This window comes from Lampris incognitus, chromosome 1 (genome assembly GCF_029633865.1).
Source record: "Lampris incognitus isolate fLamInc1 chromosome 1, fLamInc1.hap2, whole genome shotgun sequence".
NCBI classification, from domain to species: domain Eukaryota; kingdom Metazoa; phylum Chordata; class Actinopteri; order Lampriformes; family Lampridae; genus Lampris; species Lampris incognitus.
The window spans coordinates 128,645,545-128,665,718 of NC_079211.1; the positions used below are offsets into that span (position 1 = coordinate 128,645,545).

The 20,174-nt window shown below is 43.8% G+C and overlaps 1 protein-coding gene across 1 annotated transcript in view; it reads left to right on the forward strand.

The window, feature by feature from the left end:
• unc5db (unc-5 netrin receptor Db) overlaps positions 1-20,174 on the forward strand; it is a 137,738-nt gene that overhangs the window by 104,894 nt on the left and 12,670 nt on the right. The window contains exons 12-13 of the mRNA XM_056279580.1: positions 3,770-3,941; positions 14,293-14,520. Coding sequence (XP_056135555.1) covers positions 3,770-3,941; positions 14,293-14,520 — 400 coding nt within the window. The remainder of the gene's footprint in view (positions 1-3,769; positions 3,942-14,292; positions 14,521-20,174) is intronic.

Sequence of the window (20,174 nt, forward strand, 5' to 3'; positions counted from 1 at the left end):
TTATTCAAGACATTTACAATGAATGCCTGGATGTAGCTCTCCACAAATAATGTACAATACATGTAGCCTAAGGAAAAGTCCTTGTCTGATCTTGTCATCTTGTGGTTACTGTTGGTATTGCTACGTGAGGTAACCAGAAGAAAAAAAAATTACAATGCAATGTGTCAAGTTAGCTAGTTGACTTAGGTTAATTTACCTATTGAATGGGTCACCTTGGCCATCATTGCAACAAGTGCCCCCCCCCTAAAATATTTAGCAGGAGCCGCCACTGTCTTTATGCATCACAAAAGTCACCAAAATTGCCACCCTTGTTGATATTCTGGCAGTAGCAGAAGATGCGGCAGGTGTTAGACAAGCTACTGCATCCCTACGTCACTGTGCCAATGTCCAGTGCCACAGCTGGGCAGAGTTTCTCGTGTCTGCGTCATTTTAAGAAGTGTCATTTGAAGTATTAAATTGATTTTGCTTGGAAAGTGATAGGTGCACTCAGTACTTAGGAAAATGATAGGGGACTAAACCTTGCCCTTTCTTCTTAGTGCCGTTTTAAGCAGGATTTGTTTACAGACATGCAGCCAATCATGGGCTAATTATTAGATGTGCTCTGCTTGCAGAATACTGAAGTATGAAGCCTGCTGGTCATGTTTCCTTATTACAAAATGTCATTTTAATGTTAAATGTTGAAATGTTAAATTGAATGTTCTAATGACCATCACTCACAATAGTGACCAAACTTTTATACATTTCAGGTTGTACATTTATTTTCTAAGAGTTAATAAGTACAATTTTTATGTATAATACATCAACTTGTGCTGAAGAGATTTGCATAGTGTCACATGTCTAGGGAACATGTCTGTGTGGAGTTTCCATGTTCTCCCCATGTCTGCATGGGTTTCCTCCCACAGTCCAAAGACATGTAGGTCAGGTGAATTGGCCATACTAAATTGTCCTTAGGGTGTGTGTGTGTGTGGGGGGGGGGGGCCGTGATGGCCTGATGGCCTGTCCAGGGTGTCTCCTGGCCTGCCGCCCAATGAGTGCTGGGATAGGCTGCAGCATCCCTGTGACCCTGAGAGCAGGATAAGCGTTTTGGATAATGCATGGATGGACATGTCCAGGGGACTAAACTTGGGTCTGCTGTGGCGCTATTTGTATGTTAGTAGGCATATTGGATGTAAAGACTGTTTTAATAAGGCATGGATTTTGACTCTCATTCGAACCTTAATAAAAAAAACATGTTTATGGTTGTGTTGTTTGTTTTTTTTTTCTTGTTTTCTGTGGGATGTTGTGGTGTTTAGCAATGGGTCAATTGTCACTTTTTTGTGGTGTGTCTTTGTAAAGGGAATGTGTACTTTTTACTCTTTGTGAATGCTCTGATGATGCGGTGTATTTTTCTTTTTTTGCAAATCCCAATAAAATTAAATAAAAACACATATTAATAGGTTGGTTGGTCGATTGGTTACAGTGTAACAATTCTCAGAGTGGAAAACATGAGGGTCTGTGTTAACAGGAGCCAGGACGCTCCTTTTGAGTCAAACCTTTTTAGCCGTTTTTTTTTGTGGACCACTGTGCTAAAGAAAAAAAAAAAAAGCTGCTACCATTTTGATCTGAAAGTGCCTTGATGAAAAGAGGGAATGTATTTTTTTTTTTTTTACCATATTTTAGTTGTACAAAAATGCTAGGCTAGGCTGAGAATGAAAAGAAGTTGATGTGAAAAAGTTCACTAGCCTATTACATCATCCAAAGCTGGCTGCACCACCACCCCCACCCACCCACCCACACACACACACACACACACACACACACACTTCAAAGCTCATTCCAATGTTCTGAAGATTTATGCTGCCTTGATGAAAAATGCTACTGTAGCGCAAATCAATAGCAGTCTCACTCTAACCCTAATCTCACCTAACCACGCGCAGAACTGCTAACTAGGGGCATCCGGGTAGCGTAGTGGTCTATTCTGTTGCCTACCAACACGAGGATCCCGGTTCGAATTCGTTACCTCCGGCTTGGTCGGGCGTCCCTACAGACACAAATGGCCGTGTCTGCGGAGGGAAGCCAGATGTGGGTATGTGTCCTGGTCGCTGCACTAGCACCTCCTCTGGTCGGTCGGGGCGCCTGTTCGGGGGAGGGGTAGCGGGAACTGGAGGGGAAAGCGTGATCCTCCCATGCGCTACGTCCCCCTGGCAAAACGCCTCACTGTCAGGTGAAAAGAAGTGGCTGGTGACTCCACATGTATCGGAGGAGGCATGTGGTATTCTGCAGCCCTCCCCGGATCAGCAGATGGGGTGGGGCAGCAACCGGGACGGCTCGGAAGGATGGGGTAATTGGAAAGGTACAATTGGGGAGAAATGGGGGGAAATAAAAAAAAGCTCTTAAGTAGCACATCTCGATAGGTAGCACATCTCAACAGAACACCGGTGCTGCTGATGATAATCCATTAATACAGGATATATGTGACATGCATCTACAGGTGCTGTTTAACACCAGCTTGTGCAGAATTACACATTTACAAGATGGAGGCGGTGAATAACAGATGGTGGGATAATTTGGCGCAACATCATTAGACCCACTTAAACCTCTACCTGTTTGTTTAAAGTCATTGTGTACTGTATACGCTAAAAATAGCAAGTTCAACGCCACTAATACTGCCACGAGCGCTTTAAACCACCTCTCATCCAGGGGAAGAAAATCTTGACAAATGAGCATTTCTTGGATCTTTCATCTGTGAAGACTGATATGTGCTTATAGAGCTTCGCTCAAGTTGTCGCTCCACACGGCCTTGATCTCGCCTGTGTCCTGTATGCTGAAACCTCCTCCACTGATGCCGCCGTCCACTGTTAAGCGCTGTTTCATGCAGGCCCTATTCTAATGAGCGCGGTCCAAATTAGAAGAAAATCGCACCCTTGATGACTTTTCCACCTGTGCTGAAATAAACTGAATGCCCTAGCTGTGTGGTTACAAGATGAACTCACTGGACCTGAACTTAAGTGTAGTGGCAGCCCCGGGGAATCGCACTCCTACAAGCCAGTGTTCTCTTTGCCAGGCTTGTCCACCGCCCTTCACATGGTCTTTTTCTCTTTCTTGTTAATTGCTTGTTTCTCATGCAGAGGCAGGATTTCAAGGAGACAAGTTAAGTACAGATAATGGCTCCAAGATAATAAACAGAAAATGATGAATATGCAATGTCACGGAGGGATCAGTGCCCACAATTTGTCTGTTCGTTTGTAGCCAGTAGCACACTGGCAGCTGATTTACTGTGTGTCCTTTCTGTTGACTGTCAGAGCTATTTCTCCTTGCTTTTACAGGTTTTTTAATATAGTTTGATTTGATTAAGAACATAATAGACAATAACTTAAGATCATCTAGTTACAAATAATCGTACAATAATCCGAGTAATGTGCAAAGCAAGCCGTAACCGATATCTCACCTCTAAAGAAATGAAGAAAGGTGTCAATGTTGAACAGTAATTTGTTTTATCATGTGCACACTTATAATGATAAAAAGAAGAACGTCATACAGACTCTCTTTTAAGGCACTGTTTAATACATGTCCTCCATAAGGCAGATGTTTGAGGCTGTATCTTTACAATGCAGGGGACATTTCCTCTATCCCACCCTTTACACTGTATCACTATCACTCTGTTCCTCACGGTATCTACACCTCTCTGTCCTGTGTGTGTGTGTGTGTGTGTGTGTGTGTGTGTGTGTGTGTGTGTGTGTGTGTGTGTGTGTGTGTGTGTGTGTGTGTGTGTGTGTGTGTGTGTGTTTAGTGTGCAAACAGAGGAAGACGGAGAAATCCTACTGGGCCCAGAGGTAACGTATGGTCCTCCAGGTCTGGACCTGACCAGTCCAGTGGCCATCACCATAGCTCACTGTGCAGAGGTGGATGCTGAGAACTGGAACATCCAGCTCAAGAGGAAAACCCAGGAGAGTAAATGGGAGGTGAGAGCAGTTGTCCCACCCCTGTCATGTACAGTGCAACCCATCACACCTCGGCCCAGTCCGGGCAGCAGATTTTTCTTCTCAGTTGTCTTGTTCCCAGTGTTTTGTTTTGTTTTTTGGTGAGCAGTCACAGGTGAGCAGTCAAGGGAAGAGGTAGTCGCATTTTAAAACACTACAATATGTATAAATAACCACACACGGCTATATATTTAGTGACAATGCTACTTACCTGTCCAGCAGTAACATGGCCAGCTCGGTATCATCTTTTTATGCCTTTATAGTCACAAAGTTTTCACCCCCTCTCAAAAGTGGCAGCTATATTTGATTCTACTTTTGGAGCGACATTTGTCATGTAATATTTTTGCTGAATAATGAGTTCTTGTTTTTCTTTTTTGTATTCTTAAGGGTTGTGTTGCAAAGCTGGCCCCTCTATATTTGAAACTTGAGGCGCACTACAAGATGAATGTATGGGGACCCATAGTTTTATGGAAGGCCTTAGGGTTCTGAAAGGCAGAGTGCCCTCTACTGATTTGTTTACCAAAATAAAGATTCAGGGCCCAAACGCAGGATTTGAAAACCAGAAAGCTCAGCATATAGCAAAGGTATCGGTTTGCAATTGGTATAGATAAGCAACTCTTTACAACACCCCCGATACCCCCCCCCCGCCACCAGCTACATGATGGTCATGTTTTGCTATGATAGATTCAAAATGTTTCTGACGGTGCATTTAACAACATCATATGGTATTAATTATGAGCTTATCTTTTCTTTAGATAACTGCTGCTGGGTTTTATTGAATTTAATTAAATTCATTTTTTCGGGTAGGTAGAATGACCCAATTGACACACACACACACACACACACACACACACACACACACACACACACACACACACACACACACACAGCTACAATACACTAATGTACGAGGCATTGGGTTTCTATATGGAGTAAAAAGTCCTGTTCCTGAATTTAAGGGGACACGGGTTGTTGACTTTATATTGTTGTTGTTGTTATTGTTGTTTCCATTCACTGACCTCTCGATATAGATTTGCTTTATGTGGTAAGAGGTCCAGTTAGCCACTGTGAGACATGACCAGTGAATTGCCTGTGAGTGGTGAAGGACCATTGGAAGGCTAGTCGGTGTGTGAATTGATCCAGCCTCATGGCTTCTGGGGGTCTAGAGGGGGCCAGCTAAATCTAGCACCATTGATCCAGCTAGAGGGAAATAAGAAAACAATTACAGAATGTAATAGCGAGGAAGAGGTATTGTTGCTGTCGGTGGTGGGTGCGGGAGGGGCAAATGACAGGGGTTTAGGGGCCTGTTGGACATGGGGAGTATTGATCATTGAGTCTGGACGGACACGGCACAGTGAATGTGGACATGAGGCAATCATAGGCAGAGTCATGGAAATGACTTCTGCTGATCTGAATGGTTTGCTGTGTCTGACACCAATCTCCTTATCCCCGTTCCCTCCTCCACACCATTGAACATGACACCCCGAGCAGCACGACTGTCACCATATGCTTTGCATTTGTTATTAGCTTCACTCCAAGAGCTGTGGGAGTTGCAGTGAATTGAAATGGGCACATTGTATTTCATTTGGTGCTCAGGACTCTTCTTTCAGTGCATTCCTGGAGCTTGTCCTCACTACGGAAATTATGTGGAGAGATCTTTTTATTTTGGTGGTGAAAAAGAGTTGGGGTTTTTTTGTTGTTTGTTTATTTTTGTCTTTATTGCTCTGGATGCAGTCCTAAGAGCCTAAACGTAAAACCACAAAAAAAAAAAAAACAAGTCCCCATTAAGTCCCCATTGATGTTCTTACCTTGCACTGTTTGCCTTTGTTTTTCAATAGAAGCAAGAAAAGAAAGAATAACGAGAGGTGGTAAATTATGAAAATAATTTCCATGCAGGCAGTAATGTAAATTATGTAATGTTGCAGGTCTAGGAAAACAGGGTCACAGTGATGAATTCAGCAGCTGTTGTGGTGGTTGTCAGTGCTTTAAAGACCTTGTTATTTAGAGGAAGACCAAGTGGATTTGCCTTTGCCCCAGAATTTTTTTTTTTTTTGGGAAACTTTTTTCATCAACTGTAAATCCTTCTACTCCCTGCGTGAATTCGCTACATTTATTCTGGCCAGTGTTTACATTCCCCCGCAGGCTGACGTGCAGGAGGCACAGTGCATGCTTGCTGACCAGATACTGTGTGGAGAGTGGACAAACCCGGACTCTTGTTATTGTCTTCAGCAACTTTAACAAAGGGAATCTCAGCCAACCTGAATACCGTCAGCTGATTAAATGCCCGACAAGGGAGGAGAACACTTTAGATCACTGTTACACTACAATCAACAGTGGCTATCACATACCACGCTGTACTGGGACACTTGGACCACATCATAATCCACCCAATACCTGCATACAGGCAGAAATTAAAACTCTCCAAACCTGTCATTAGGACATCTGAGAAGTGGACCAGTGAAGTTATGGAGGATATTTGCACATGCTTGGACTGTACTGACTGGGGTGTTTTCAGGACTGCCACCAAGAGTCTGGATGAGTACACTGAGGCTGTGATGTCTTACATCAGCTTCTGTGAGGACAGATGTTTACCATCACACACCAGGGTTAGTTACAACAATGACAAACCCTGGTTTACAGCTAAACTCAGGCAGCTAAGGTTGGAAAAGGAGGAAGCATTTATGAACTGGAACAAGGTCCACTTTAAAGAGTATGAATAGATGGTACAGAAAGGCAGTGAGAGTTGCTAAACGACTGTACTCTGAGAGACTTCATCAACAGTTCTCAGAAAACAACTCAGCCTCTGTCTGGAAGGGCCTCAGACAGATCACCAACTATAAACCACAACTCCCCATTCCACTAATGACTTGCACCTGGCCAACGATCTGAATTAGTATTATTGTTAATTTGAAAGACAATGGGACAGTCCTGAGACCATCCCCGTGACTCCATCCACCAGCTCCAGACCACCAGCTCCTCCTACCATGCCTCAGCAGGAGCCTGGGCCTCTCCACAACTGTCCACCTGGGAGGCCCCCTCCTCCCCCACCCCAATGAAAACTCTCCCCATCGTGGAGAGGGACATTAACAGGCTGTTTAAGAGACAGAACCCCTGCAAAGCAGCTGAATCAGACTCTGTCTGTCCCTCCACCCTGAAGCACTGTGCCGATCAGCTGTCTCTGGTGTTCACAGTCATTTTTTTAACACCTTGCTGGAGACATGCCATGTACCAGCCTGCTTCAAGACCTCCACCATCAACCCCGTCCCCAAAAAAAACAAGGCCCACAGGACTCAACAACTACGGACCCATTGCCCTGACCTCTGTGGTAATGAAGTCTTTTGAGCGTCTTGTATTTTCCCACCTTAAAACTATCACCAATCCACTCCTGGACCTCCTACAGTTCAGCTATAGAGCCAACAGGTCTTTGGACGATACAATAAACATGGCGCTCCACTTCATCCTCCAGCACCTGCACTCTGCAGGAACCTACGCCAGGATCCTGTTTGTTGATTTCAGCTCCACCTTCAACACCATCATCCCAGATCTGCTGCGGGAAACGCTCTACCACTGTACATGCCTATCTCTACGTGCAGGTGGATCACCAACTTCCTATCTGAGGAAGCAAGATATAAAGCTGGGGAATCACGTCTCTGACTCCCGGTCCATCAGCACCAGTTCCCCCCAAGGCTGTGTCCTTTCCCCTCTACTCTTCTCTTTTTATACAACCAGCTGCATCTCCAGTCACCAGTCAGTCAAGCTACTAAAGTTTACTGATGACACCACCCTCACTGGGCTCATCTCTAGCGGGCAAGAGTCCGCCTAGAGGTGGGAGATTGACCATCTGGTGTCCTGGTGTGACCAAAACAACTTGGAGTTCAACACTGTAAAGACAGTGGAGATGGTCATGAACTTCAGAAAGAACCCAACCCCACCCACCCCCATCACCCTGTGTGGCTCCCCAGTTGATACTGTGGAATCCTCCCACTTCCTGGGCACCATCATCACCCAGGACCTCAAGTGGGAGCTGAACATCAGATCCCTCAGAAGGCACAGCAGAGATTGTACTTTCTGCCACAGCTGAAGTTGTTCAACCTGCCAAAGCCACTGATGGTGTACTTTTACACTGCCATCACTGAGTTTACCCTCACCTCCTCCATCGCTATCTGGTATGCTGCTACCACTGCCAAGGACAAGGGCAGAGTGCAGTGTATCATTCACTCTGCTGAGAGGGTGATTGGCTGCAACCTGCCGTCCCTCCAGAACCTGTACGCCTCAAGGACACTGAGGCAAGCAGGAAAGATTATGTTGAACCTTCCACCCAGGCCATGGTATTTTCAAAACATTCCCCTTTGGCAAAAGGCTAAGGTCCATAAAAACCAGAAACTTGTGCCACAAGAACAGCTTCTTCCCCACAGCAGTAGGCCTTTCTAACAAGCCTCCACCCACCGACTACCCATTTGACTCTCTCTCCACACCACAACATGACATACACCTACATATATGCACACACACTCACATGCACAAACACAATGCATCTGCCTTACTGTACCCTCTGTACATGGACCGCACTACCCTGTAAATAACTCTTATTCTACAAACAACTTCTCATTCTGTAAATACCTTCTTATTTAAAATTCTCATTTAACATTTTGTAAATAGCGTACTTGCCATATTCCCAGTGCTTCCACATTATTGAATGTTATTGCACCTATTTTTACTTTATTCTATTGTGTGTGTTTGTGTGTGTGTGTGTGTGTGTGTGTGTGTGTATAAAATACAGTGAGTCAAGTAAATGCTTTATGAGACAGTACAAGCCTTTTTCATGCCGTAAGCAATCATCAGCTTACAGCATGAAACCGGCTTGTACTGTCTCACAAAGAATTTACTTGACTCACTGGATTATTTTGCTCCTTATTATATATAGATAGATAGATAGATAGATAGATAGATAGATAGATAGATTAGATAGATAGATAGATAGATAGATAGATAGATAGATAGATAGATAGATAGATAGATAGATAGATAGATAGATAGATAGATAGATAGATAGATAGATAGATAGATAGATAGATAGATAGATAGATAGATAGATAGATAGATAGCGTTTTTTTTTCTTCCGGAAACCGTCAATGGTGTTGATAAAAGTGCTCAACAAATGAGGAGCAGAATATTAAGATAGATGTTAGGGATGTAGCTGTAGATGTAGCTGCAAAGCTGGCTATAGCCAACTTGGCCGCTGATGAGTGCGCAACGCACGAAATGGGCTTGTGCTGCTATGAATTAAAGTTTTTTTTTTCCTACATCTACCTTTTATTTATATATATATGTGTGTGTGTGTGTGTGTGTGTGTGTGTGTGTGTGTGTGTGTGTGTGTGTGTGTGTGTGTGTGTATGCATAGTGGCACAGTGGTTAGCGTGGTTGCCTCACAGCAAGAAGGTCCTGGGTTCGAGCCCTGGGGTAGTCCAACCTTGGTGGGTAGTCCCGGGTCGTCCTCTGTGTAGAGTTTGCATGTTCTCCCTGTGTCTGCGTGGGTTTCCCCAGGGACTCCGGTTTCCTCCCACAGTCCAAAGACATGTGATTCAGGTGAACTGGCAGTACTAAATTCAATTCAATTCAATTCAATTTATTGTCATTAAAAACAATGTGCAGGCACATGTTAAAAATGAAATGAGGGCTGTGGCTTCACCAAACAGTACAAGACATACACAGACAAACACAGCAAACACAGCATAAGATATACACACATGAAGACCAAAAGCTAAAATAAGTTAAGTTAAAAAAGAACAAGATTATCCCTAGGTATGACTGTGTGTGTGTGTGGGGGGGGGGGGTGTGTGTGGGGGCCCCGTGACACCCTGAACAGGCCTGGCAGCCTGTCCAGTGTGTCTCCCCGCCTTCCGCCCAATGACTGCTAGGATAGGATCCAGCATTCCCGCGACCCTGTGAGCAGGATATGCTGTTAGGATAATGGATGGATATATATATATGTCTAACTGAAAAATATTTTATCATTTGCAAGCCAGAAATGTCCACATTGAATAACAGGAATGAATTGGCCAGAAGTTGCAGACATAGATATAAGCACCTATTTTGTAATTATAAATAATTATGCCAATAGACAAATACCAGCCCCCCCCCCCCGCCCCATTGGACCATTAGCGATCACATTTTTGCATTTTTGAATGTCGCACCTCTCCCTTCCCCATTGGACATTGTGCACGTGACGTGCATGATGAGGAAGTACATGGTATGTTCTTTCCCGAGTAACTTTATTGACAGCTGATGATTGCTTATGTCTCATAAAGATTTTACTTGACTCACTGGATTATGTGTATATATATATATATATATATATATATACTTTTTTTTCAGAAACCATCAATGGTGTTGATAAAAGTGCTCAACAAAATGAGGAGCGGAATATCAATATAGATGTAGGAAAAAATTTTAATACATAGCAGCACAAGCTTGTTTCGCGTATATATATGTGTGTGTGTGTGTGTGTGTGTGTATATATATATATGTGTGTGTGTGTATGTATATATATATATATATATACACTCACCGGCCACTTTATTAGGCACACCTGTCCAACTGCTCGTTAACGCAAATTTCTAATCAGCCAATCACATGGCAGCAACTCAATGCATTTAGGCATGTAGACATGGTCAAGACGATCTGCTGCAGTTCAAACCGAGCATCAGAATGGGGAAGAAAGGTGATTTAAGTGACTTTGAACGTGGCATGGTTGTTGGTGCCAGACGGGCTGGTCTGAATATTTCAGAACCTGCTGATCTACTGGGATTTTCACGCACAACCATCTCTAGGGTTTACAGAGAATGGTCCGAAAAAGAGAAAATATCCAGAGAGCGGCAGTTCTGTGGGCGAAAATGCCTTGTTGATGCCAGAGGTCAGAGGAGAATGGCCAGACTGGTTCGAGCTGATAGAAAGGCAACAGTAACTCAAATAACCACTCATTACAACCGAGGTATGCAGAAGAGCATCTCTGAACGCACAACACGTCGAACCTTGAGGCAGATGGGCTACAGCAGCAGAAGACCACACCGGGTGCCACTCCTGTCAGCTAAGAACTGGAAACTGAGGCTACAATTCGCACAGGCTCACCAAAATTGGACAATAGAAGATTGGAAAAATGTTGCCTGGTCTGATGAGTCTCGATTTCTGCTGCAACATTCGGATGGTAGGGTCAGAATTTGGCATCAACAACATGAAAGCATGGATCCATCCTGCCTTGTATCAACGGTTCAGGCTGGTGGTGGTGGTGTAATGGTGTGGGGGATATTTTCTTGGCACACTTTGGGCCCCTTAGTACCAATTGAGCATCGTGTCAACGCCACAGCCTACCTGAGTAGTGTTGCTGACCATGTCCATCCCTTTATGACCACAGTGTTCCCATCTTCTGATGGCTACTTCCAGCAGGATAAGGCGCCATGTCATAAAGCTCGAATCATCTCAGACTGGTTTCTTGAACATGACAATGAGTTCACTGTACTCAAATGGCCTCCACAGTCACCAGATCTCAATCCAATAGAGCACCTTTGGGATGTGGTGGACCGGAAGATTCGCATCATGGATGTGCAGCCGACAAATCTGCAGCAACTGCGTGATGCTATCATGTCAATATGGACCAAACTCTCTGAGGAATGTTTCCAGTTCCTTGTTGAATCTATGCCATGAAGGATTAAGGCAGTTCTGAAGGCAAAAGGGGGTCCAACCCGGTACTAGCAAGGTGTACCTAATAAAGTTGCCAGTGAGTGTATATAACCACTTATCCTGCTCTCAGGGTCGCAGGGATGCTGGCGCCTATCCCAGCTGTCATTGGGTGGCAGGCGGGGAGACACCCTGGACAGGCCGCCAGACCACCAGACCATAAAATTGTATTATTCTTTTAATTTTCACCTTATTGTTGCTGTTAATTTTTCCCTCTTGCACCACCATACCAAGTCAAATTCCTTGTATGTTTTTGAACTACTTCACAATAAATATGATTCTGCTTCTGATTCTGAATGCTGTTTGTCCTAAATAACGTTGTTCTAAGCAATGGCAATGCTTGGACGAGGTGGGCCCCTGGTAAAGGGATTATGCGAGAAGTGTAGCGTGCGAGCATGCCCCACTGTCTTACCCCAAGGAAGGGCACATCAAGATACAACGTCAAGTGCGAATCTCAAAGATGTCTCTTCTTGACCCCTTTGCTCATTTTGCTCCCACGCTCATCTTCATCTCTCTCTTTGATGCTGGTGTGACCCACTACACAATAGCAACCTTGCAGAGTGGGTCATCCAGCCAAAGATTAGTGTTGCTTTAGAGGAGCACTACAATTGACACCTTGTTTCAGATGGAGAGGTGTCACTGCTTTCTTTTGTTTGAATTCAGCCTTGTGTTTACATAGCCCTTCCTCCTATAAGCAGTCCACACTTGCTTTTGTGCTCCATGGCAAAAGAGCTCTTTCATGTGTTACCAGGCAAGTCCTAAAAACATGCACTGGTACAAAAGAGATGCAGAGCAAAGGGAACATGAATGCCAGATACATGATTTGTGTCTTTTTGAGTTTCACGCTGTAATTAAAAAGGCTTGAAGGCTCCGAGCCTCAGATGCTCTTGGCTGGAAATAATGAGTGCCATCACTGAGATCTAACAAAACACATTTAAGGGTTTTTTTTCCCATAGAAATGTGCATGGATTCACTGAAAGCCTCGATTCAATATAAAAACATAAAATAAATGTCATCCAGCAAGTCAGTTTGTTTTGCTCATAAAACACTCTTAGGTGACGACTGACATTACAGTGGCCTTACACAAGTGTATCAACCTGGAGTTTTCTGTGGGGAGGCACTGCACTTTCAGTACACAATACCCGCGGTGTAAAACACACTGCTAAGAGCCACATGCACAAATATAAAGTACTAAAATGCCAACTAACAAGGTCAATTACTAAAGGCACTAAAAAAATAAATAAATGTAATCATCTAAATGTTACCGGGCAATGAGGCTGGTTTTCCTGCCATTTTTTGCATTTGCTCTTTCAAAAGGATGCTGTGCGTAATTAAATGACCAGGTTGTTGTCATTATGTTACATAACATGAGGAATTATTATAAGGCAGCAGAAAATGAAATCTGAATTGGAAAATGTATTACTATAATTTGATGGGTGTTTTATAAGTTATGATATAGTTTTGATTAGTTCCCAACAGGCTTTTTTTTATAGCTGTTTTAGTGAATATTTGAATACTGTTCTTGGGGCTGTGTTGTTAAGTGCCACTTTTTTCAGCCTATCTCTTTTTTCTTTTTTTTCTTAATATAATTTGCATTACATCTTATGGTTTGCTTGAGCCTACTTCGGTACCTGTAAAGTGGGGAATAATGTATGTTACAAGAAAATAAGTGCCAGAATATTTACATAAGCACATAGACATATAACTTTTGTGTGTTTAACAGCCATATCTGTATCGTGAACCCCACCCATGTAGCTGTCATGTAGCCTATTAAAACAATCACTTCTTCGTCTTCTTCTTTTTAGATTATTGTCTCTGTACATAACTCTTGGCTTTTTCAGTTTTTGTACGTACACATCCTCTCCTGGTGCTGATGAAAGACGCCTAGCCTACAGGTTACAGTGACGTAGCCTATGGAAGCCATCTCTCCAAAAACACTTGAATGAGTGACACATCATCCCTGTGACTTTGTGAGTTAAAAGCAAGACCTCGTAAGAGGTATTTGTAGGCAGAACTGGCACACTGAAGGAACTGCCTTATTACAAAACCCTGATTCAGTTCAAATACTGAAGTCAGTACTTTTGGTCTTTCACCTTGACGTGTCATTACTACTCATTTGTATAAAGAAACTTCCATTTTCTGTGTCTACTCATTGATTTTTTTTTCTTTGAGTAAAAACAGAAAATGCGAGGAAATTAAAGATATATGCATTCAGTTCTGTCTGAAATAATAAAGTGCTCTCCGCCTGCTGTTGTCATTTTATAAATAAAACACTGCGTATTTTTTCATAATGACTACTTTGTGTTCTGGTATGTAGTAACACCATAACTCATGTAGGAAATGTTTTCACATTCTCGGGAGACGAGTCGTAAACTGTGCAGTGTTTTTCTTTGTGATTTCATCTCCTCTAATGCTACTCGGAGCATAATTCAATGGCAGCGTACAAGCCACGATGCATAATAGACTCTCCATACTGTGGTTCATTCGCAGTATTTCCTGGATGTCATTTACGAGTATATTCAGACACAATCATTTATTTATCCGATAGGCTTAACCGGAGTGTCTTCGCAGGAACATCTCTTCTTTTTCTTTCCTGCAGGAAGTGATGTCTGTGGAGGAAGAGTCCACTTCCTGTTACTGCCTAATGGACTCGACAAGTTGCCATCTGTTGCTAGACCAGCCGGGCTCCTACGCGCTAGTTGGTGAGCCCCTGACACAGGCGGCCGTCAAGAGGCTTAAGCTAGCTGTGTTTGGGAGCATGGAGTCCGGATCTATGGACTACAGCCTCCGCGTCTACTGTGTGGATGACACACCACACGCCTTTCAGGTTAGTATCAAATATACACATTAACATCCATCCATCCATTATCCAAACTGCTTATCCTACTCAGGGTCACGGGGATGCTGGAGCCTGTCCCAGCAGTCATTGGGAGGCAGGCGGGGAGACACCCTGGACAAGCCGCTAAGCCATCACAGGGCCCTGTTGGCTTACCCTTCAGCATTTAACATTGCATTAGACCAATATCTATTTCATCCTCTACATACTTTCATTCTTCCACTCTCACTTATTGTTCTTAGTGGGAGCGACAGCTTGAAGCACTGATGTCAGATGACATTCATAGCTTTATGTTAATCAGTGTTGTGCTGCTTGTGTCATCAGCACAACCAGTCAGTGGAGACAGGCAGGGAACCCAGAAGCTTAGCTAAGGTGGCCAGCCAATCATAGCACAGCAAAGTGCTAATGAAAAGGAATAACTAGATTAATATGAGAATGATTGAGGAACCGAATTATCAAAAACTACTGCACTCATCAAAGATCAACATCGATACTGTCTAGTTTAGTACAATAACAACAAAAAGAAAAAAAAACTGTATCCAAACAAGAAGTAGAAATATCATACACAAATAAATAAAATATATATATATATTTAGGGTACCGTTTTTTTTATTATTATTTTTTAGATTTCCCCCCTTTTTTTCTCCCCAATTTTATCCAGCCAACCACCCCAATCTTCCGAGCCATCCTGGTCACTGCTCCACCCCCTCTGCCGTTCCAGGGAGGGTTGCAGACTACCACATGCCTCCTTAGATACACGTGGAATTGCCAGCCGCTTCTTTTCACCTGACAGGAGTTTCACCAGGAGGAAGTAGCACATGGGAGGATCACGCTATTCCCCCCAGTTCCTCCTCCCCCCGAACAGGTACCCCAACCCACCAGAGGAGGTGCTAGTGCAGCAACCAGGACAGTGCCGTGTAAAGAGAGAATCTGGCCATACTTTTTTTTTTCCATAAATCTATTTCTGATTTTTTCCTTTTTTCTCCCAACTTAGTGGCCAATCGATCCCTATTTTTTATTTCAAACACCCACCCTCGTACTGCATGTGTTCGCCAACTGCATCTCTCCGGCTGGCAGTCTCGAAGGAGACGCCTCGCCACTTTTGTGACAAAGCGAAACCAGGCCGAACCACTGCTTTTTCCGACACACACAGAGATGCATTCATGTGACGAACGCAAGCCGACTCCGCCCCCCTCCCGAAGACAGCGTTGCCAATTATTGCTGCTTTGTCAAGTCTGGCCATAGTCAGATCTGATGAGACCGGGGCGCAAACCCCGGTCCCCAGTGGGCAACTGCATCGACACAAAGCCAATGCTTAGACCGCTTGTCTGGCCATACTTTGATCTTTGCAACACACACTGTGATTGGCTGAGAGCCTGTCACATGCTTGACGGGCGCCATGTTGCCTATCAACGTCTGGCTCTGTCATCATGACGTTTCAATGATTTTTCCTGCGTTTTCGGCCCATTTCCCGCCGATTTGTAGCAGTTGAAGGAGAAATGGTGTGTGTACGGCTTGGGGCTGTTCCGTTCAGCCGGGACAAGGCCGTATCATGCATGGATTTCAACAGGATGCACAAAGGAGGGCAGTTTGGACCATGAAGATTCACAGGCTGGGCTGGTCCCCCTCAGCTTATTCCTACTTGTGCTCGGTGAGTTCATTTCCGTGTTTACGATTTTTCGATAAACTAACTTACCGAGAGCAATCCGAGAGTCTGTAAGGTATTGATGTGTGGAAATCAGTTGTATCGCACATCCAAGCCATGTATAACTGTTGACAGAAATCAGGCAAATGTAAACAGTGTCAGATTGTCATATGGGATGGATTGAGTGACAGGTCTGACCCTGAGCCAAGGTAGTATGTGGGTATTGTTGAGATAAACTAGACAAGAGCCCCAATACAGAACTGACGCTGCACTGGCTAAACCTCAAGACAGGTAGGCCTAATATTTCTCAAGTGTCCCAGATCTTATTGCTCATTATCATTCACTAGTAGCCTACTGAACGTTGCAAAATATTTTTCGAAATAACACACTCCAGGTGTCAAACTTTCTATATCTGTGCATCACACCTATTATTCACTCAAATGTACTCACACCCTACCCATAAGAAATTTCAAAAATCATGAATTTTGCCTTAAATTTAGAGACCCTTTATTGTAATAAAGAAATACACGACCTTAGGAAGACCACAAAACAAGCCCAAACCCAAACTTTCAGAGTATTGATCTCTACAGTATCAACATCAGACAGGCGAAAGCAAAGTGTAAACAAATACACATGGGCCATCGTTGCTCTCCTGTTGATGACGTATACCGACCTACGTACATACTGGTCAGAACCAATCAGAAGCCTCTAGAGACCAATGTGTTCTCCATTGTTATGTCGTTTGGGGGAAAAAATTCAGGGCTCGAGTGGGCCCCCTGGATCCGCGCATGTTATAGGTGTATCTAGTATATCACCAGTACCGTCCAGTTCACTCACGTTGACTTCAACTTCTCTCACAACGCCCGAAATGTACCCGCTTGGCGCGTCCTTACCATCATGCTCACCGCTGCGTTTGTCACGCCTACCATGCCTGAGAACCTCACCTGGCACCCATCTCTGTTTTCCCTTATTTCTTTGAAAGTGCAGCTTAAGAGATCATGAAGTGAGCGCGATTTTGAATAGCGGGTGCACGGAGCTGCCTACCAGTTGGTAGGCAATATGGCGCCCTTGTAGCCAGTTGGCCAGACTCTCACTATAAACAGCGCTGGACCAGGACACATACCCACATCCAGTTTCCCACCCACAGACACGACCAATTGTATCTGTAGGGACGCCTGACCAAGCCGGTTGGGGTACAGTTTTAAAGATGTTAACTCAATATTTCAGCCAATAATTCACTTTTTTTGGTTATGCATGAACTGTAGGGATGCAGTGAGATAATCATTTTCTAAACAAGAGGACTTGTAGTCTGAGAGGTAACTTTTTTAAATGTCTGTTTTCGTGCATGTACAGTGCATCCGGAAAGTATTCACACCCCTTCACTTTCCCCACATTTTGTTATGTTACAGCCTTATTCCAAAATGGATTAAATTCCTTTTTTTTCACATCAATCTACACACAATACCCCATAATGACAAAGTGAAAAAGGTTTTGTAGAAATTTTTGCAAATTTATTAAAAAAAAAAACTGAAATATTGCATGTACATAAGTATTCACACCCTTTGCCATGACACTCAAAATTGAGCTCAGGTTCATCCTGTTTCCACTGATCATCCTTGAGATGTTTCTACATCTTGATTGGAGTCCACCTGTAGTAAATTCAATTGATTTGACATGATTTGGAAAGGCACACACCTGTCTATATAAGGTCCCACTGTTGACAGTGCATGTCAGAGCAGAAACCCAGCCATGAAGTCAAAGGACTTGTCTGTGGACCTCCGAGACAGGATTGTATCGAGGCACAGATCTGGGGAAGGGTACAAAAAAATTTCTACAGCTTTGAAGGTCCCGAAGAGCACAGTGGTCTCCATCATTCATAAATGGAAGAAGTTTGGATCCACCAGGACTCTTCCTAGAGCTGGCCGCCCAGCCAAACTGAACAATCGAGGGAGAAGGGCCTTGGTCAGGGAGGTGAGCAAGAACCCGATGGTCACTCTGACAGAGCTCCAGTGTTCCTCTGTGGAGATGGGAGAACCTTCCAGAAGGACAACCATCTTTGCAGCATTCCACCAATCAGGCCTTTATGGTAGAGTTGCCAGATGGAAACCTCTGCTCAGTAAAAGGCACATGACAGCCCGCTTGGAGTTTGCCAGAAAGCACCTAAAGGACTCTCAAGACCATGAGAAACAAGATTCTCTGGTCTGATGAAACCAAGATTGAAGTCTTTGGCCTGAATGCCAAACGTCACATCTGGAGGAAACAAGGCACCTCTCATCACCTTGCTAATACCATCCCTACAGTGAAGCATGGTGGTGGCAGCATCATGCTGTGGGGATGTTTTTCAATGGCAGGTACTGGGAGACTAGTCAGTATCGAGGGAAAGATGAATGGTGCAAAGTACAGAGAGATCCTCGATGAAAACCTGCTCCAGAGCGCTCAGCACCTCAGACTGGGGCGAAGGTTTACCTTTCAACACGACAACGACCCTAAGCACACAGCCAAGACAATGAAGGAGTGGCTTCGGGACAAGTCTGTGAATGTCCTTGAGTGGCCCAGCCAGAGCCCAGACTTGAACCCCATTGAACATCTCTGGAAAGACGAGAGGATCTGCAGAGAAGAATGGGAGAAATACCCCAAATATAGGTGTGCCAAGCTTGTAGCTTCATACCCAAGAAGACTTGAGGCTGTAATCGCTGTCAAGGGTGCTTCAACCAAGTACTGAGTAAAGGATGTGAATATTTATGTACATGCAATATTTCAGTTTTTTATTTTTAATAAATTTGCAAAAATTTCTACAAAACCTTTTTCCCTTTGCCATTATGGGGTATTGTATGTAGATTGATGAGGAAAAAAAGGAATTTAATCCATTTTGGAATAAGGCTGTAACATAACAAAATGTGGGGAAAGTGAAGGGGTGTGAATACTTTCCGGATGCACTGTATGTAGGGATACTGAAACTCAGTATGGCAAAGGTTCAGATAAAACCGCTACCTACCAGACAGAAACACAACCTAGGTTTTGGTGTCATATTACGATACCAAAATACAACAATATGGTCTGGTTGCGGGTTCGAGACCTCATTCCATGCCCACCTCACAGCCATATTGAACTGCCGTATTATTTTTATTAACTTGCTCACCATCAGACGTGCACCTTCCTTTTTAGGCATTATTATTTCATTGCTCATTTTATTTTGTAATTGTTACAAAACTAATGTTACCCTTAATTTTCTGATGAGGCGTCTGTGCCGTCAAATATATCTGATAGACATTTCCTCAAACGTTTGTATGTTTGGATTTGTGTACTGTGTTACACATTTAATTTTAAAATCATTGACAATGTTCTACACTTTCCATGTAACTGTCATTAAGAGTACTGTTCATTACTTTTGCTTTTGACAAAAGGTCACCACGAATAAAATGACACCTTTTGTATATTTTGTTTAAGTTAAGTCAAGTCAAGTCAATTTTATTTCTATAGCCCAATATCACAAATTTGCCTCAAGGGGCTTTAGTTAGCAATGCAGTTGTGATACTGCGCAGTTGTACCTTATTTAACAGTGACTTTTCCAGCATATGACTGCATTGGCTAATTATAGATTTGTTGTGGGTCATGTTCCAAGTGCACCAAATTAAGTTTTTGCCGCAGCATTTGTTTTTTTTGTGGGGGGGGGGATTTTTTCCCCCTTTTTCTCCTCAATTGTATTTGGCCAATTGCCGCACTCTTCCGAGCCGTCCCGGTCGCTACTCCACCCCCTCTGCTGATCTGGGGAGGGCTGCAGACTACCATATGTCTCCTTCATACATGTGGAATCGCGAGCCGCTTCTTTTCACCTGACAGTGAGGAGTTTCTCCAGGAGGATGTCGTAGCACGCGGGGGGATCACGCTATTCCCCCCAGTTCCCACTCCCCCTGAACAGGTGCCCTGACCAACCAGAGGAGGCACTAGTGCAGCGACCAGGACACATAACCTACATCTGACATCCCTCCCGCAGACACGG